At 39.5% G+C, this 21,083-nt stretch overlaps 1 protein-coding gene across 5 annotated transcripts in view; it reads right to left on the bottom strand.

Annotated features, from left to right (window-relative positions):
• Positions 1-21,083, bottom strand: part of LOC100662402 (gamma-interferon-inducible protein 16) — an 84,755-nt gene that overhangs the window by 43,794 nt on the left and 19,878 nt on the right. For 3 of the 5 annotated variants that reach the window (XM_023554150.2, XM_064282775.1, XM_023554149.2), the window contains one exon: positions 19,708-19,875. The exons of the other annotated variants lie outside the window; for them this stretch is intronic. In XM_023554150.2, the coding sequence (XP_023409918.1) occupies positions 19,708-19,875 (168 nt within the window). The remainder of the gene's footprint in view (positions 1-19,707; positions 19,876-21,083) is intronic. 5 annotated transcript variants of the gene reach the window in all.

Below are 21,083 nucleotides of genomic sequence, written 5' to 3'. Positions count from 1 at the left end.
GATGAATGAGTGATTTTATTAAAATATAGACAACATGATTGAAATCAAATAAAGATAAAATTATAGCATAGTTCCAAGATGATGGAGTAATCAGACACATCACAATGTCCCACTTACACAAGAAAGGCCAAAAAAAAAAAAAAAATACTAGTGAATCGGAAATAGATAATACCTAGGGAACCCTAAGCATAAAAATCAAGACTATAGAATTGGACTGAGAGCCAAGAGGAAGGAGAGACAATACAAAAACAGTGGAAATGGAGAATTACAGATCACCAGTGCCCTGCTAGCCAAACCCACTCAGTGTGGCCATACCAAGACAAAACAAGAAGCATTCCCAGTGGAAATATTCATCATCTCATGTAGCTGAGCAGGAACAACTCTGTATGCACATTCAGAACCAGACAGGAGTGCTTCTCACCCTGTGAAAGCTAAGTGCACACACCTCACCCACAACACCCACTCCAGCTCCCTGTGTCAGAGGTATGTGGGCCTGTGAGGAGCCCCCACATCCCTTGCCTACTCCCCCTCCCTGCTTGAGATCACAGCTCAGTGGCTCTCACCACTGCCCCTACCCCTAAGCCAGGAACCCAGTAGCAGAAGGCACCTGCCCAGAGACAAGAGATGAGAACTTCAAACAGGCCTGATTAGTGACCAGAATAGTACACATGCTCAGCCTACTCAGATATATCAAAACAAAACAAAACAAAAATTCAGGGCTAAGCAAACAAACATACAACAAATAAATAACTATAATAACTTCTTCATCTCTCAGAGACAACAGACAATATCAAGCCACATGAAGAAGCAGGGGAAGATGGTACCAGAAAGTGACAAAAATAACAGAAAATCTCCCAGAGGAAGAAACAGCAATGGAACTACCTGGTAAGGAATACAAAAGACTAGTATACAGGGCTCTCCAAGAAAACAAGAAAGAGGTCAAGGAAAACATAGACAAAACCAAGGAAGACAGACAAAATCAAGGAAAACACAAACAAAATCAAGGAAATCACAGACAATAGAAGGGAGAGTTCCGGACACAATACAAGAACAAAATGACAAAATAAATAGACAACTAGAAACCATACAAGAACTGCAATTAGACATTCAAAGGATTAACAATAAAATTTCAGAAATAGACAACACGATAGAAGGATATAGGAGTAGAAATGAAACAACAGAAGACATAATTAGTAAAATTGAAGATAAATGCCTTGTCACCAATTTGTGTGAGGAAAAATCATAAAAAAAGAATGAAGAAAGCATAAGAATTATGTGGGACACCATCAAGAAGAAAAACTCATGTGTGATCAGAGTGCCAGAATGGGGTGGGAGGGAATAGAAAAAAAAAGACAAAATTGTCAAAGAAATGCTAGCAGAAAACTTCCCTAACATCATGAAACATGAGAAGATATTCATCCAAGAAACTCAGTGAAAATAGACCACAAAAGAAAGTCACTAAGACATATCATAAACTTGGTAAAACCAAGAACAAAGAAAGAATTCTGACAGCAGCGAGGAAAAAAAGCAAAGTCACCTACAAATGGGAACCAGTACGACTAAGATCTGATCCAAGCGGGCAGAAGACAATGGGATGACGTATATAAAACCTTGAAAGAAAAAATTGCCAGTCAAGAATTACATGTGCAGCAAAACTGACTCTCAAATTTGATAGCAAAATTACATTTTTAGGTAAACAGAAGTTAAGGAAATTTGTAAACACCAGACCAAACTTACAAGAAATATTAAAGGAAGTCCTTCAGATAGAGAGCCAATAACATCAGAGAACAATCTGAGATTAGGACACAGGACAGACCATCCAGATAACAACTCAGATAAAGAATTCTCAAAAATAAAACAAAGCTAAAAGAATGAAAACAGGGAACCAGAGTCATTAGTATGTATATGATGATATTGTCAAAATAAAAAAGAAGGATTAAATGGTGTAGTTATACAGTTTTCATATGGAGAGGAAGTCAAGGTGATATCAAGAAATTGAAGACTCTTTTAAACAGCAATATAAAGGTAAATTTTAAGGTGACCACAATGAAAGTTAACAATCCTATCCTTCAAAATAGAATACAAGAAAAAAATAGACTCAGTAAACACAAAACAACAATAATGAAAGAAATGAAAAGAAAATCCACAAACAAAAAGAACTCAGCACAGAAAATCAAGCAGAACAAAGAAATGCTGATACCACTAAAAAAGGTAAAACAAAATGACAGCAGAAAACATACCTATCCATAATTACTCTGAATGTAAATTGATTAATTGCACCAGGAAAAGAGATAGAGAATGGCAGAATGGATTACAAAACATGATTCATCAAAATGTTGTTTATAAGAGACACACCTTAGGCACAAAGACATAAAGAAACTAAAACTAAACAGAAGGAAAAAAAAAATATATCAAGCAAGCTATAACCAAAAAACAGGAGTGGCAATTTTAATCTCTGATAAAATAGATTTGAAAGCAAAATACACCATAAAAGATAAAGCAGGACACTATATAGTGCTTAAAAGGTCAGTCCACCAGGAGGACATTACTATAATAAGTATATACGCAACCAATCACAGGACTCCAAAATACATAAAACAAACTCTAACAGCATTGAAAAAAGAAATTGATGATTTCTCAATAATAGTAAGAGACTTCAACACACCACATTTGGTGAAGGACAGAACATCTAGAAAAAAATACAATGATACAGAAGATCTAAATGCCACAACAAACCAACTTGACATCGTAGACACACACAGAACACTCCATGCAACAGCAACAAAGTATGCATTCTTTTTTTTTTTTATTGACTTTTATTGAGCTTCAAGTGAACGTTTACAAATCAAGTCAGACTGTCACATATAAGTTTATATACACCTCCGTACTCCCACTTGCTCTCCCCCTAATGAGTCAGCCCTTCCAGTCTCTCCTTTCCTGACAATTTTGCCGGCTTCCAACTCTCTCTATCCTCCCATCCCCCCTCCAGACAGGAGATGCCAACACAGTCTCAAGTGTCCACCTGATACAAATACCTCACTCTTCATCAGCATCTCTCTCCTACCCACTGTCCAGTCCCTTTCATGTCTGATGAGTTGTCTTCGGGAATGGTTCCTGTCCTGTGCCAACAGAAGGTTTGGGGACCATGACCGCCGGGATTCCTCTAGTCTCAGTCAGGCCATTAAGTATGGTCTTTTTATGAGAATTTGGGGTCTGCATCCCACTGATCTTCTGCTCCCTCAGGGGTTCTCTGTTGTGCTCCCTGTCAGGGCAGTCATTGGTTGTGGCCAGGCACCAACTAGTTCTTCTGGTCTCAGGATGATGTAGGTCTCTGGTTCATGTGGCCCTTTCTGTCTCTTGGGCTCTTAGTTATACTGTGACCTTGGTGTTCTTCATTCTCCTTTGCTCCAGGTGGGTTGAGACCAATTGATGCATGTTAGATGGCCGCTTGTTAGCATTTAAGACCCCAGACGCCACATTTCAGAGTGGGATGCAGAATGTTTTCATAATAGAATTATTTTGCCAATTGACTTAGAAGTCCCCTTAAACCATGGTCCCCAAACCCCCACCCTTGCTCCGCTGACCTTTGAAGCATTCATTTTATCCCGGAAACTTCTTTGCTTTTGGTCCAGTCCAGTTGAGCTGACCTTCCATGTATTGAGTATTGCCCTTCCCTTCACCTAAAGCAGTTCTTATCTACTAACTAATCAGTAAAAAACCCTCTCCCACCCTCCCTCCCCCACCCCGTAACCACAAAATATGTGTTCTTCTCAGTTTATACTATTTCTCAAGATCTTATAATAGTGGTCTTATACAATATTTGTCCTTTTGCCTCTGACTCATTTCGCTCAGCATAATGCCTTCCAGGTTCCTCCATGTTATGAAATGTTTCACAGATTTGTCACTGTTCTTTATCGATGCGTAGTATTCCATTGTGTGAATATACCACAATTTATTTAACCATTCATCCGTTGATGGACACCTTGGTTGCTTCCAGCTTTTTGCTATTGTAAACAGAGCTGCAATAAACATGGGTGTGCATATATCTGTTTGTGTGAAGGCTCTTATTTCTCTAGGGTATATTCCTAGGAGTGGGATTTCTGGATTGTATGGTAGTTCTATTTCTAACTGTTTAAGATAACGCCAGATGGATTTCCAAAGTGGTTGTACCATTTGACATTCCCACCAGCAGTGTACAAGAGTTCCAATCTCTCCGCAGCCTCCCCAACATTTATTACTTTGTGTCTCTTGGATTAATGCCAGCCTTGCTGGAGTGAGATGGAATCTCATCGTAGTTTTAATTTGGATTTCTCTTATGGCTAATGATCGAGAGCATTTTCTCATGTATCTATTAGCTGCCTGAATATCTTCTTTAGTGAAGTGCGTGTTCATATCCTTTGCCCACTTCTTGATTGGGTTGTTTGTCTTTTTGTGGTTGAGTTTTGACAGAATCATATAGATTTTAGAGATCAGGCGCTGGTCGGAGATGTCATAGCTGAAAATTCTTTCCCACTCTGTAGGTGGTCTTTTTACTCTTTTGGTGAAGTCTTTAGATGAGCATAGGTGTTTGATTTTTAGGAGCTCCCAGTTATCTGGTTTCTCTTTGTCATTTTGGGTAATGTTTTGGATTCTGTTTATGCTTTGCATTAGGGCTCCTAAGGTTGTCCCTATTTTTTCTTCCATGGTCTTTATCGTTTTAGTCTTTATGTTTAGGTCTTTGATCCACTTGGAGTTAGTTTTTGTGCATGGTGTGAGGGATGGGTCCTGTTTCATTTTTTTGCAAATGGATATCCAGTTATGCCAGCACCAGTTGTTTAAAAGACTATCTTTTCCCCAATTAACTGACACTGGGCCTTTGTCAAATATCAGCTGCTCATATGTGGGTGGATTTATATCTGGGTTCTCAATTCTGTTCCACTGGTCTATGTGTCTGTTGTTGTACCAGTACCAGGCTGTTTTGACTACTGTGGCTGTATAATAGGTTCTGAAATCAGGTAGAGTGAGGCCTCCCACTTTCTTCTTCTTTTTCAGTAATGCTTTGCTTATCCGAGGCTTCTTTCCCTTCCATATGAAGTTGGTGATTTGTTTCTCTATCACCTTAAAAAATGACATTGGAATTTGGATCGTAAGTGCATTGTATGTGTAGATGGCTTTTGGTAGAATAGACATTTTTACTATGTTAAGTCTTCCTATCCATGAGCAAGGTATGTTTTTCCACTTAAGTATGTCCTTTTGAATTTCTTATAGTAGAGCTTTGTAGTTTTCTTTGTATAGGTCTTTTACATCCTTGGTAAGATTTACTCCTAAGTATTTTGTCTTCTTGGGAGCTACTGCAAATGGTATTTATTTGGTTATTTCCTCTTCGATGTTCTTTTTGTTGATGTAGAGGAATCCAAGTGATTTTTGTATGTTTATCTTATAACCTGAGACTCTGCCAAACTCTTCTATTAGTTTCAGTAGTTTTCTGGAGGATTCCTTGGGGTTTTCTGTGTATAAGATCATGTCATCTGCAAATAGAGATAATTTTACTTCCTCTTTGCCAATCCGGATGCCTTTTATTTCTTTGTCTAGCCTAATTGCTCTGGCTAGGACTTCTAGCACGATGTTGAATAAGAGCGGTGATAAAGGGCATCCTTGTCTGGTTCCCGTTCTCAAGGGAAATGCTTTCAGGCTCTCTCCATTTAGAGTGATGTTGGCTGTTGGCTTTGCATAGATACCCTTTATTATGTTGAGGAATTTCCCTTCAATTCCTATTTTGGTGAGAGTGTTTATCATGAATGGGTGTTGGACTTTGTCAAATGCCTTTTCTGCATCAATTGATAAGATCATGTGGTTTTTGTGTTTTGCTTTATTTATATGGTGGATTACATGAATGGTTTTTCTAATATTAAACCAGCCTTGCATAAAAAATACCTGGTATAAATCCCACTTGAATTGTGGTGAATTATTTTTTTGATATGTTGTTCAATTCTATTGGCTAGAATTTTGTTAAGGATTTTTGTATCTATGTTCATGAGGGCTATAGGTCTGTAATTTTCTTTTTTTGTGATGTCTTTACCTGGTTTTGGTATCAGGGATATGGTGGCTTCATAGAATGAGTTGGGTAGTATTCTGTCATTTTCTATGCTTTGAAATACCTTTAGTAGTAGCGGTGTTAACTCTTCTCTGAAAGTTTGGTAGAACTCTGCAGTATAGCCATCCGGGCCAGGGTTTTTTTTTTGCTGAGAGTTTTTTGATTACCGTTTCAATCTCTTTTTTTGTTATGGGTCTATTCAGTTGTTCTATTTCTGATTGTGTTAGTTTAGGTAGGTAGTGTTTTTCCAGGAATTCATCCATTTCTTCTAGGTTTGCAAATTTGTTAGAGTATAATTTTTCGTAATAATCTGATATGATTCTTTTAATTTCAGTTGGGTCTGTTGTGATGTGGCCCTTCTCGTTTCTTATTCGGGTTATTTGTTTCCTTTCCTGTATTTCTTTAGTCAGTCTAGCCAATGGTTTATCGATTTTGTTAATGTTTTCAAAGAACCAGCTTTTGGCTTTGTTAATTCTTTCAATTGTTTTTCTGTTCTCTAATTCATTTAGTTCAGCTCTAATTTTTATTATCTGTTTTCTTCTGGTGCCTGATGGATTCTTTTTTTTTTTTTTTAATAACTTTTATTAAGCTTCAAGTGAACGTTTACAAATCCAATCAGTCTGTCACATATAAGTTTACATACATCTCACTCCCTACTCCCACTTGTACTCCCCCTCTTGAGTCAGCCCTTTCAGTCTCTCCTTTCTTGACAATTTTGCCGGCTTCCCTCTCTCTCTATCCTCCCATCCCCCCTCCAGATAAGAGTTGCCAACACAATCTCGAGTGTCCACCTGATATAATTAGCTCACTCTTCATCAGCGTCTTTCTCCCACCCGCTAACCAGTCCCTTTCATTTCTGATGAGTTGTCTTCGGGGAGGGTTCCTGTCCCGTGTCAACTGAAGGTCTGCGGAGCATGGCCGTCGGGATTCCTCCAGTCTCAGTCAGACCATTAAGTTTGGTCTTTTTATGAGAATTTGGCGTCTGTATCCCACTGATCTCCTGCTCCCTCAGGGGTCCTCTGCTGTGCTTCCTGTCAGGGCAGTCATCGATTGTGGACAGGCACCAACTAGTTCTTCTGGTCTCAGGATGATGTAGGTCTCTGGTTCATGTGGCCCTTTCTGTCTCTTGGGCTCTTAGTTGTCGTGTGGCCTTGGTGTTCTTCATTTTCCTTTGCTCCAGGTGGGTCGAGACCAATTGATGCATCTTAGATGGCCGCTTGTTAGCATTTAAGACCCCAGACGCCACATTTCAAAGTGGGATGCAGAATGATTTCATAATAGAATTATTTTGCCAATTGACATAGAAGTCCCCGAAAACCATGTTCCCGAGACCCCCGCACTTGCTCCGCTGACCTTTGAAGCGTTCATTTTATCCCGGAAACTTCTTTGCTTTTGGTCCCGTCCAATTGAGCTGACCTTCCATGTATTGAGTGTTGTCTTTCCCTTCACCTAAAGCAGTTCTTATCTACTGATTAATCAATAAAAAACCCTCTCCCTCCCTCCCTCCCTCCCCCCCTCGTAACCACAAAAGTATGTGTTCTTCTCAGGTTTACTATTTCTCAAGATCTTATAATAGTGGTCTTATACAATATTTGTCCTTTTGCCTCTGACTCATTTCGCTCAGCATAATGCCTTCCAGGTTCCTCCATGTTATGAAATGTTTCACAGATTCGTCACTGTTCTTTATCGATGCGTAGTATTCCATTGTGTGAATATACCACAATTTATTTACCCATTCATCCGTTGATGGACACCTTGGTTGCTTCCAGCTTTTTGCTATTGTAAACTGAGCTGCAATAAACATGGGTGTGCATATATCTGTTTGTATGAAGGCTCTTGTATCTCTAGGGTATATTCCTAGGAGTGGGATTTCTGGGTTGTATGGTAGTTCTATTTCTAACTGTTTAAGATAACGCCAGATGGATTTCCAAAGTGGTTGTACCATTTTACATTCCCACCAGCAGTGTATGAGAGTTCCAATCTCTCCGCAGCCTCTCCAACATTTATTCTTTTGTGTTTTTTGGATTAATGCCAGCCTTGCTGGTGTGAGATGGAATCTCATCGTAGTTTTAATTTGGATTTCTCTAATGGCTAATGATCGAGAGCATTTTCTCATGTATCTGTTGGCTGCCTGAATATCTTCTTTAGTGAAATGTGTGTTCATATCCTTTGCCCACTTCTTGATTGGGTTGTTTGTCTTTTTGTGGTTGAGTTTTGACAGAATCATGTAGATTTTAGAGATCAGGCGCTGGTCGGAGATGTCATAGCTGAAAATTCTTTCCCAGTCTGTAGGTGGTCTTTTTACTCTTTTGGAGAAGTCTTTAGATGAGCATAGGTGTTTGATTTTTAGGAGCTCCCAGTTATCTGGTTTCTCTTCATCATTTTTGGTAATGTTTTGTATTCTGTTTATACGTTGTATTAGGGCTCCTAGGGTTGTCCCAATTTTTTCTTCCATGATCTTTATCGTTTTAGTCTTTATGTTTAGGTCTTTGATCCACTTGGAGTTAGTTTTTGTGCATGGTGTGAGGTATGGGTCCTGTTTCATTTTTTTGCAAATGGATATCCAGTTATGCCAGCACTATTTGTTAAAAAGGCTATCTTTTCCCCAGTTAATTGACACTGGTCCTTTGTCAAATATCAGCTGCTCATACGTGGATGGATCTATGTCTGGGTTCTCAATTCTGTTCCATTGGTCTATGTGTCTGTTGTTGTACCAATACCAGGCTGTTTTGACTACTGTGGCTGTATAATAGGTTCTGAAGTCAGGTAGGGTGAGGCCTCCCACTTTCTTCTTCTTTTTCAGTAGTGCTTTGCTTATCCGGGGCTTCTTTCCCTTCCATATGAAATTGGTGATTTGTTTCTCTATCCCCTTAAAATATGACATTGGAATTTGGATCGGAAGTGCGTTAAATGTATAGATGGCTTTTGGTAGAATAGACATTTTTACTGTGTTAAGTCTTCCTATCCATGAGCAGGGTATGTTTTTCCACTTAAGTATGTCCTTTTGAATTTCTTGTAGTAGAGCTTTGTAGTTTTCTTTGTATAGGTCTTTTACATCCTTGGTAAGATTTATTCCTAAGTATCTTATTTTCTTGGGGGCTACTGTGAATGGTATTGATTTGGTTATTTCCTCTTCGGTGTCCTTTTTGTTGATGTAGAGGAATCCAAGCGATTTTTGTTATGTTTATTTTATAACCTGAGACTCTGCCAAACTGTTCTATTAGTTTCAGTAGTTTTCTGGAGGATTCCTTAGGGTTTTCTGTGTATATAATCATGTCATCTGCAAATAGTGATAACTTTACTTCTTCCTTGCCAATCCGGATACCTTTTATTTCTTTGTCTAGCCTAACTGCCCTGGCTAGGACTTCTAGCACAATGTTGAATAAGAGCAGTGATAAAGGGCATCCTTGTCTGGTTCCCGTTCTCAAGGGAAATGCTTTCAGGTTCTCTCCATTTAGAGTGATATTGGCTGTTGGCTTTGCATAGATGCCCTTTATTATGTTGAGGAATTTTCCTTCAATTCCTATTTTGGTAAGAGTTTTTATCATGAATGGGTGTTGGACTTTGTCAAATGCCTTTTCTGCATCAATTGATAAGATCGTGTGGTTTTTGTCTTTTGTTTTATTTATGTGATGGATTACATTAATGGTTTTTCTGATATTAAACCAGCCTTGCATACCTGGTATAAATCCCACTTGATCAGGGTGAATTATTTTTTTGATGTGTTGTTGGATTCTATTGGCTAGAATTTTGTTGAGGATTTTTGCATCAATGTTCATGAGGGATATAGGTCTATAATTTTCTTTTTTTGTAATGTCTTTACCTGGTTTTGGTATCAGGGAGATGGTGGCTTCATAGAATGAGTTGGGTAGTATTCTGTCCTTTCCTATGCTCTGAAATACCTTTAGTAGTAGTGGTGTTAACTCTTCTCTGAAAGTTTGGTAGCACTCTGCAGTGAAGCCGTCCGGGCCAGGGCTTTTTTTTGTTGGGAGTTTTTTGATTACCGTTTCAATCTCTTTTTTTGTTATGGGTCTATTTAGTTGTTCTACTTCTGAATGTGTTAGTTTACGTAGGTAGTGTTTTTCCAGGAATTCATCCATTTCTTCTAGGTTTTCAAATTTGTTAGAGTACAATTTTTCATAATAATCTGAAATGATTCTTTTAATTTCATTTGGTTTTGTTGTGATGTGGTCCTTCTCATTTCTTATTCGGGTTATTTGTTTCCTTTCCTGTATTTCTTTAGTCAGTCTAGCCAATGGTTTATCAATTTTGTTAATTTTTTCAAAGAACCAGCTTTTGGCTTTGTTAATTCTTTCAATTGTTTTTCTGTTCTCTAATTCATTTAGTTCAGCTCTAATTTTTATTATTTGTTTTCTTTTGGTGCCTGATGGATTCTCTTGTTGCTCAGTTTCTATTTGTTCAAGTTGTAGGGACAGTTCTCTGATTTTGGCTCTTTCTTCTTTTTGTATGTGTGCATTTGTCGATATAAATTGGCCTCTGAGCACTGCTTTTGCTGTGTCCCAGAGGTTTTGATAGGAAGTATTTTCATTCTCGTTGCTTTCTATGAATTTCCTTATTCCCTCCTTGATGTCTTCTATAACCCAGTCTTTTTTCAGGAGGGTATTGTTCGTTTTCCAAGTATTTGATTTCTTTTCCCTAGTTTTTCTGTTATTGATCTCTAGTTTTATTGCCTTGTGGTCTGAGAAGATGCTTTGTAATATTTCGATGTTTTGGACTCTGCAAAGGTTTGTTTTATGACCTAATATGTGGTCTATTCTAGAGAATGTTCCATGTGCGCTAGGAAAAAAAGTATATTTTGCAGCAGTTGGGTGGAGAGTTCTGTATAAGTCAATGAGGTCAAGTTGGTTGATTGTTGTAATTAGATCTTCCGTGTCTCTGTTGAGCTTCTTACTGGATGTCCTGTCCTCCGAAAGTGGTATGTTGAAGTCTCCTACTATAATTGTGGAGGTATCTATCTCACTTTTCAATTCTGTTAAAATTTGATTTATGTATCTTGCAGCCCTGTCATTGGGTGCATAAATATTTAATATGGTTATGTCTTCCTGATCAATTGTCCCTTTTATCATTATATAGTGTCCTTCTTTATCCTTTGTGGTGGATTTAAGTCTAATGTCTATTTTGTCAGAAATTAATATTGCTACTCCTCTTCTTTTTTGCTTATTGTTTGCTTGATATACTTTTTTCCATCCTTTGAGTTTTAGCTTGTTTGTGTCTCTAAGTCTAAGGTGTGTCTCTTGTAGGCAGCATATAGATGGATCGTGTTTCTTTATCCAGTCTGTGACTCTCTGTCTCTTTATTGGTGCATTTAGTCCATTTACATTCAGGGTAATTATAGATAAATAAGTTTTTAGTGCTGTCATTTTGATGCCTTTTTATGTGTGTTGTTGACAATTTCATTTTTCCACATACTTTTTTGTGCTGAGGCGTTTTTCTTAGTAAATTGTGAGATCCTCATTTTCATAGTGCTTGACTTTATGTTAGTTGAGTTGTTACGTTTTTCTTGGTTTTTATCTTGAGTTATAGAGTTGTTATACCTTTTTGTGGTTACCTTATTATTTACCCCTATTTTTCTAAGTAAAAACCTAACTTGTATTGTTCTATATCGCCTTGTATCACTCTCCATATGGCAGTTCAATGTCTCCTGTATTTAGTCCCTCTTTTTGATTATTGTGATCTTTTACCTATTGACTTCCATGATTCCCTGTTATGTGTATATATTTTTTTTAATTAATCTTAATTTGTTTGTTTTTGTGATTTCCCTATTTGAGTTAATATCAGGACGTTCTGTTTTGTGACCTTGTGTTGTGCTGATATCTGATATTATTGGTTCTCTGACCAAACAATATCCTTTAGTATTTCTTGTAGCTTTGGTTTGGTTTTTGCAAATTCTCTAAACTTGTGTTTGTCTGTAAATATCTTAATTTCGCCTTCATATTTCAGAGAGAGTTTTGCTGGATATATGATCCTTGGCTGGCAGTTTTTCTCCTTCAGTGCTCTGTATATGTCGTCCCATTCCCTTCTTGCCTGCATGGTTTCTGCTGAGTAGTCAGAACATATTCTTATTGATTCTCCCTTGAAGGAAACCTTTCTTTTCTCCCTGGCTGCTTTTAAAATTTTCTGTTTATCTTTGGTTTTGGTGAGTTTGATGATAATATGTCTTGGTGTTTTTCTTTTTGGATCAATCTTAAATGGGGTTCGATGAGCATCTTGGATAGCTATCCTTTCGTCTTTCATGATGTCAGGGAAATTTTGTGTCAGGAGTTCTTCAACTATTTTCTCTGTGTTTTCTGTCCCCCCTCCCTGTTCTGGGACTCCAATCACCCACAGGTTATCCTTCTTGATAGAGTCCCACATAATTCTTAGGGTTTCTTCATTTTTTAAAATTCTTTTATCTGATTTTTTTTCAGCTATGTTGGTGTTGATTCCCTGGTCCTCCAGATGTCCCACTCTGCATTCTAATTGCTCGAGTCTGCTCCTCTGACTTCCTAGTGCGTTGTCTAATTCTGTTATTTTATTGTTAATCTTTCGGATTTCTACATGTTGTCTCTCTGTGGATTCTTGCAACTTATTAATTTTTCCAGTATGTTCTTGAATAATCTTTTTGAGTTCTTCAACAGTTTTATCAGTGTGTTCCTTTGCTTTTTCTGCAGTTATCCTAATTTCATTTGTGATATCATTAAGCATTCTGTAAATTAGTTTTTTATATTCTGTATCTGATAATTCCAAGATTGTATCTTCATTTGGGAAAGATTTTGATTCTTTTGTTTGGGGGGTTGGAGAAGCTGTCATGGTCTGCTTCTTTAAGTGGTTTGATATGGATTGTTTTCTCTGAGCCATCACTGGGAAACTAGTTTTTCCAGAAGATCCACTAAAAAAAAAATGCAGTCAGATCCCTATCAGAGTTCTCCCTCTGGCTCAGGCTATTCAGATGTTAATGAAGCCGCCTGGGGAGGCTGGGGGAGGGAACAGAGAGATAGGAGAGTAGCACCTCAGAATATAGCCAGAGTTGCTTGTCTTGCTTGTAATGACTATTACATCTGAGATTCCCGCGGGCGCGTCGCCTATGTGTGCTGGCTGTGTGGAGATTGCCCCCGGGGGGTCTGGCCCGCTGGAGTCACGGTCAGATCCTCCGCTTCCAGCCCCACGCCCAGCGTCAAGGCTCCCCTACTGGGATGGTGCACTCTCGACTCCAAAATCAGTCGCTGCCTCCCGGGGACTTCTCGTCCCTCCAGCCACGTGGCCGTGCCTCCTCCGAGAACCAGTTAGGCCTCCTCCCGGGGTTAGTTCAGATGGGTGGAGCAGCTCCCCGTGCTCGTGCCGTGACCGAGTGTCCCGGCTGGGATGCTGTTCTCCCCGCTCCAATACCAGTCGCTGCCTCCCGGGGACTTCTCCTACCGGCTGCGTCCCACGCCGCCCGCGCTACCCGGCTGGGCCCCTTCCCGGGGTTAGTTCAGGGGGGTGGAGCAGGTCTCTGTGCTTGTACCGTACCTGACTGGTACGCTGGCTCCAGGCTCTGGAAACAATCGCTGCTTCCCCGTATTAGTTCGTTCTCCGTCTCTAAATCTGTGTTTGTTGTTCAGGGTTCGTAGATGGTTATGTATGTGATCGATTCACTTGTTTTTCCGTGTCTTTGTTGTAAGAGGGATCCGAGGTAGCGTCTGCCTAGTCCGCCATCTTGGCTCCGCCTCCCCTGATGGATTCTTTTGTTGCTCACTTTCTATTTGTTCAAGTTGTAGGGACAGTTCTCTGATTTTGGCTCTTTCTTCTTTTTGTATGTGTGCATTTATCGATATAAATTGACCTCTGAGCACTGCTTTTGCTGTGTCCCAGAGGTTTTGATAGGAAGTATTTTCATTCTTGTTGCATTCTATGCATTTCCTTATTCCCTCCTTAATGTCTTCTATAACCCAGTCTTTTTTCAGGAGGGTATTTTTCAGTTTCCAATATTTGATTTCTTTTCCCTAGTTTTTCTGTTATTGATTTCCACTTTTATGGCCTTGTGGTCTGAGAAGATGCTTTGTAATATTTCGATGTTTTGGATTCTGCAAAGGTTTGTTTTATGACCTAATATGTGGTCTATTCTAGAGAATGTTCCATGTGCGCTAGAAAAAAAAGTATACTTTGCAGCGGTTGGGTGGAGAGTTCTGTATAAATCAATGAGGTCACGTTGATTGATTATTGTAATTAGGTCTTCCGTGTCTCTATTGAGCTTCTTGCTGGATGTCCTGTCCTTCTCTGAAAGTGGTGTGTTGAAGTCTCCTACTATAACTGTGGAGGTGTCTATCTCACTTTTCAGTTCTGTTAAAATTTGATTTATGTATCTTGCAGCCCTGTCATTGGGTGCATAAATATTTAATATGGTTATATCTTCCTGATCAATTGTCCCTTTTATCATTATGTAGTGTCCTTCTTTATCCTTTGTGGTGGATTTAAGTCTAAAGTCTATTTTGTCAAAAATTAATATTCCTACTCCTCTTCTTTTTTGCTTATTGTTTGCTTGATATATTTTTTTCCATCCTTTGAGTTTTAGTTTGATTGTGTCTCTAAGTCTAAGGTGTGTCTCTTGTAGGCAGCATATAGACAGATCGTGTTTCTTTATCCAGTCTGAGACTCTCTGTCTCTTTATTGGTGCATTTAGTCCATTTACATTCAGAGTAATTATAGATAAGTAAGTGTTTAGTGTTGTCATTTTGATGCCTTTATATGTGTATTGTTGACAATTTCATGTTTCCACTTACTTTTTTGTGCTGAGACATTTTTCTTTGTAAATTGTGAGATCCTCATTTTCATAGTATTTGACTTTATGTTTGTTGAGTCGTTACGTTTTTCTTGGCTTTTATTTTGAGTTATGGAGTTGTTATACCTCTTTGTGGTTACCTTAATATTTACCCCTATTTTTCTAAGTAAAAACCTAACTTGTATTGTCCTATATCGCCTTGTATCCCTCTCCATATGGCAGTTCTATGCCTCCTGTATTTGGTCCCTCTTTTTGATTATTGTGATCTTTTACACGTTGACTTTAATGATTCCCTGTTTTGAGTATTTTTTTTTTTTAATTAATCTTAATTTGTTTTTGTGATTTCCCTATTTGAGTTGGTATCAGGATGTTTTGTTCTGTGACCTTGTGTTGTGCTGGTATCTGATATTATTGGTTTTCTGACTGGACAATTTCCTTTAGTATTTCTTGTAGCTTTGGTTTGGTTTTTGCAAATTCTCTAAACTTGTGTTTATGTGTAAATGTTTTAATTTCACCTTCATATTTGAGAGAGAGTTTTGCTGGATATATGATCCTTGGCTGGCAGTTTTTCTCCTTCAGTGCTCTGTATATGTCATCCCATTGCCTTCTTGCCTGCATGGTTTCTGCTGAGTAGTCTGAACTTATTCTTATTGATTCTCCTTTGAAGGAGACCTTTCTTTTATCCCTGGCTGCTTTTAAAATTTTCTCTTTCTCTTTGGTTTTGGCAAGTTTGATGATAATATGTCTTGGTGTTTTTCTTTTTGGATCAATCTTAAATGGGGTTCGATGAGCATCTTGGATAGATATCCTTTTGTTTTTCATGATGTCAGGGAAATTTTCTGTCAGCAGATCTTCAACTATTCTCTCTGTGTTTTCTGTTATCCCTCTCTGTTGTGGGACTCCAATCACACCCAAGTTTTCCTTCTAGAGTCCCACATGATTCTTAGGGTTTCTTCATTTTTTTAATTCTTTTATCTGATTTTTTTTCAGCTATGTTGGTGTTAATTCCCTGTCCTCCAGATTTCCCACTCTGCATTCTAATTGCTCGAGTCTGCTCCTCTGACTTCCTATTGCATTGTCTAATTCTGTAATTTTATTGTTAATCTTTTGGATTTCTGCATGCTGTCTCTGTATGGATTCTTGCAACTTATTAATTTTTCCACTATGTTTTTGAATGATCTTTTTGAGTTCTTCAACTGTTTTATCAGTGTGTTCCTTGGGTTTTTCTGCAGTTTGCCTTATTTCATTTCTGAGGTCATCCCTGATGTCTTGAAACATTCTGTAAATTAGTTTTTTATATTCTGTATCTGATAATTCCAGGATTGTATCTGCATTTTGGAAAGATTTTGGTTCTTTTGTTTTGGGGGTTGTAGAAGCAGTTATGGTCTGCTTCTTTATGTGGTTTGATATCAACTGCTGTCTCTGAGCCATCACTAAGATATAGTGTGAAAAAAGATATAGTAGTGATTTATTCTATAATTGCTCACTGAGTCTTATCTTGTTTTGTTTTCTTTCAATATACGTGGATGGGCTACTAGATTGTGCTGTCTTGTTTGTTGTAGCCCTTGACTTACTTATGACCTATTACCAGCTGGTTTGGGCTGTTGCCAGATATATATGCCTGAGTAGAATCTGATTTTGGGTTATCAGGTGTGTGCTGCACCCTAACACCTATCCACCTCGAGAAGTACTGGTGATAGTTGTGTGCACCAGATTCTATTAGCAGCTGGGGTTCACCCTCCGGCGGGGGGCAGGATGCTGACAGGCTTCCCCCAAGTGTCAGTGAGGTAGGTGTGTATCTATTCCTATAGCACCTTGGTGGGAGGGCTCTGCAGCTGTACCTTAGGCCCCCAATGCAAGTACCTCTAATGATTGGTAGGTGTTACCCTCTTTAGACCCCTAAGGCAAGAGGCTAGGTGGTCTGGGGCAAGCTTCAGCCCTCCGTTCCCTGTTTTGGGTCAGTTAGGGCTCTGTTGAATAAGCAGAGATATCAGACCCGGGAAACTTGTTTTTCCAGTAAATCCGCTAAAAAAAAATGCAGTCAGATCCCTATCAGAACTGCCTTTGCATTATAACAGCCACCTTGTTCCCTGTAAGGATGAAAGCCCGAGATTTGGATCATATGTGCTTGGCTGGAGCTGGTTCTGTGTTTTTAGTCCAATTAGGGAAGGATTTTTGGTCCCTGGGTTTTTTGTGGTTGCTTCTCTCAGGCCAGAAGAATGCGTTAGGAAAAGACAAAAAAAAAAAAAAGGGAAAAGAAAAGCCGCGGATCCAGAGCCGTTCTCCCTCTGGCTCAGGAAATTCCAATGTTAATGAAGCCACCTGGGAAGGGGAGGGGAGGGTTCAGAAAAACAGGAGAGAGTAGCACCCTGGAATATAGCCAAAGTTGCTTATCTTGCTGGGATGACTATTTTACCTGAGATTCCTGAGGGGCGTGTTGCCTATGTGTCCTGGCTGTGTGGGGATTGTCCCCGAGGGTCTGGCCCACTGAAGCCGTGGTCAGATCCTCCGCTGCCAGTCCAAAGCCCAGCGTCAAGGTTCCCCTGCTGGGACGCTGCACTCCTGGCTCCAAAATCAGTTGCTGCCTCCTGGGGACTTCTCGGCCCGCCAGCCGCATCGCCACGCCGCCCCTGTGGACCCGCTTGGCCCCCTCCTGGGGTTAGTTCAGGGGAGTAGGGCTGCGCCCCGTGTTTGCGCCCTGACCGGATGCCGTGTTCAGCTCCCCTGTGCCCAGTCCAAAGCCCGGCGCCAAGGTTCCCCGGCTGGGATGCTGCACTCCCGGCTCCAAAACCAGTCACTGCCTCCCGGGGACTTCTCCTCCCACCAGCCGCAGTGCCACGCTGCCCGCGCGGACCAGCTGGGCCCCCTCCTGGGGTCAGTTCAGGGGGGTAGGGCTGCGCCCCGTGTTTCCGCCATCTCAAGATGTTGTGTTCAGCTCCCCTGGGCCCAGTCCTAAGCCCGGCGCCAAGGTTTCCTGACTGGGATGCTGGCTCCAGGCTCTGAAAACAGTCGCTGCTTCCCTGCAGTTGTTCATTCTCCATCTCTGTCACTCAGGTCAACTCTTTAAATCTGTGTTTGTTGTTCAGGGTTCATAGATTGTCATGTATGTGATCGATTCACTTGTTTTTCTGAGTCTTTGTTGCAAGAGGGATGCGAGGTAGCCTCTACCTAGTCAGCCATCTTGGCCCCCCCAAAATATGCATTCTTTTCCACACAGATGGAACATTCTCCAGAATAGACCATATTTTAGGCCACAAAGCAAGCCTTAACAAAATCAAAAACATCAAAATAATACAAAGCATTTTCTCTGATCACAATGACATAAAAGTAGAAATCAATATCAGGAATAACAAGAAAAAAAAAATCAAAGACATGGAAACTGACTAACACCTTGTTTAAAAACCACTGGGTAATAGAAGGAATCAAAGTGGAAAAAATTTTCTAGAATCTACTGAGAATGAAAACACATTTTACCAAAATATCTGGAACAACAAAAGCAGTGCTTAGAGGTCAATGTATAGCAATAAATACACACATCAACAAAGAAGAAAGGGCAAAAATCAAAACATTTATCCCTACAACTCGAACAAGTAGAAGGAGAAAAGAAAAGAGGCCCATGGTCACCAGAAAAAAGGAAATAATAAAGATCAGAGCAGAAATAAATGAAACAGGAACAGAAGAGCATTGGAAAGACTCAGCAAGAACAAAGGGCAACAACGGTAATTTCTATAACATAGAAAAAAAAATAGCATAGACAATCCTACAAAAATAGTGTTAACAAACACTAATTTATGAATGGATTCATAGCCAGATAGATATGGCAAGAGATGTGGGAGGGTATAAGGTAATACACCCATCTGAAGATATAGGTCTGGTGGTGGAAATTTCTACACACATAACTGTAGGTGATGCTTCTATATCAGTACAGGCAATAAACCACACAAGGGTCACAGCCAGGGCAAAGTTTTAGACATAACCAAATGCCCCTCAGGATGAAGTTCCTGGGCTCAGAGGTGAAGGACTGTAGACTCGGTGGACATCTATATCAGTTGGCAGAACTTAGGTCATAAAAACAAAGTTCTACATCCTACTGAGTAGTGTTGGGTTCTTCAAAGCTTGCGAGTGACCATCTAAGATACAATTATCCATCTCTTCTCTTACTCTCCGGAGAAAAAGAGAATTAAGAAAACCAAAGATCCAAGGGTGCAACTAGTCCAAAGGAGTAAGGAGCCGCATGAACCACAGCATAAAGGACCTCAAGAGCAGAAGAACTAGATGGTGCCTGGCTACCACTACCAACCACTTTTTTTGAGGGACACAACAGAGAGTGCTGTATAAAGCAGGAGAAAAATCGTAGAAAAAAAAATTCACAGAAAAGACTAGATTTACTGGTCTGATAGAGACTGGAGGAACCCCTGAGACTATGGCCCTAAGACACCTTCTGAACCAGAAATGAAGCCATTACCAGAGACCACCTTTCAGCCAAACCATAAACAGGCCCATAAAATAAAGAACACCCAAGAGGAACATGTTCCTTAGGCAATCTATTATATGTGATCAAAACGGCAGCATTTGCCAAAAGCAAAGATGAGAAGGCAGAAATGGGTAGCAATTCAGCATGATAGAAAACAGGGACCTAGGATGAAAATGGGGGAAAGGCAGGCACATCATGGGGTATGGAACCAATGTCATTAAACATATTGTGTACAAACTATTGAACGGGAAACTCATTTGCCATGAATTTTTCACCTAATGCTCAATTAAAAAAAAAATGATAGCGAAGAATTAGATGAGAGGCTCTTTAAGTGTTCCAATGATCCCTGAAATGTTGTTGTGTGGAGGGGCAGAGGATGCGGCTAGACCAGGGAGCTGGTACCTTGTTTAAGGAACTGCTGAATGGGGTTGGCAGAGGCTCCTGAGTAGTTTGGGGACCACTATCAGTTGGAGGTGTGCTGGCCACTGAAGTCTTTGGAAGCTGAATCTGCTTCTGGGTTGGCTTCATCCACTTGAAGTCGTCAGTGGTTCTGTTTGGTTTTCCCCATCTCTGAAAGTATTTAGTGTTTTTCTGGTTAATGGTTTTCAGTAGTACTTGAAGCACAACATCTTTTCATTACTTAGAATAACCTTTTTATTACTAAAAAAAAAAAAATTATCCCCTTGACTCCAAACACGTCCTTTCTCTGATAACAATTCCTCCGGATAATTGTCAGAGTGTTTCTCCTGCAATGTAAAGCTTATCAGACATTCTGCATAAAAGTTTTAAATTTGTTATCTAATTTTTCACAATGAAGTTTACCTTTCTTGTGTTCTGACAAAAGATTATACTATCTGGTCTGTTTTTTATCCTCTGGCCTCATCTTCCCATTGTCTTCCACATTTTCTTTAAAATTCCGCTTGTATTGAACTTCTTGTGTTGTTTCATACTTTTCAGAATTTGTATCTGACTTCTTCTCTTCCTATTACATTTTCCAACATCTTCATCTTGGTAGGAACACTAGTACCTACTACGAATTGATTTCTTCTGATATACCAGGAACTTAGATAAGCAATGCATATGCATTATTATATTTAACTTTCAAACCAACTCTGAGGTAGAAACTTTCCCCATTTTAGAGAGGAACACTAAAGCCACTTGCTCTATATTATGCAACTAGTGAGAGCTGGAGTCAGCTCTATCTTACTCCAAAGCCTTGCTCTTGAATACTACGTAAAATGACTTCCCTGCCCCCCTAATTCTTTCAAATATTACATTATTTAGCACAAATTCATAATCTTTGAAACCTGCCTCAATGCCATTTCCTTAATGTCTTTTTACAAATTTTCCATTTAAAATATGAGAAGAAGGGCATTGTTCAACTCCTCCCATCTCCTGCTCTACTGTCTGAGTAAAACAACAGAAATCTAGTCTTCCCAAATCTTAAACCAAATTATTTGTCTCTTTGAAAACTCACATTTAAACTAACATCTATCTAACTCCCACCTGTATGAAACTATGATTTTCAGATGTCAGCTTCCAGGCTTGGTCTGTTTTTCTCAGTCGAAAGCAGAAGCGTTGAAGCTTATCTCCTTCCTCACATTTGATATTGTGACATTTTCCTTTCCCCACTACATCCATCTTTCCTGTTTTGTCCTGAATTTCATAGACAGTGTTCTTCTTATTCACAGTTTTTTGAAACAGAAAATTAACATCCGTTTTCTGAGAACATAGTTACTACCACATATGTGACAAAGACCCTTGTGACAGAAGAAAGA

Source organism: Loxodonta africana, chromosome 3, assembly GCF_030014295.1.
Source record: "Loxodonta africana isolate mLoxAfr1 chromosome 3, mLoxAfr1.hap2, whole genome shotgun sequence".
NCBI classification, from domain to species: Eukaryota; Metazoa; Chordata; class Mammalia; order Proboscidea; family Elephantidae; genus Loxodonta; species Loxodonta africana.
The sequence above is the reverse complement of the archived record's forward strand: the minus strand, read 5'-3'. Positions and strand labels throughout refer to the sequence as shown.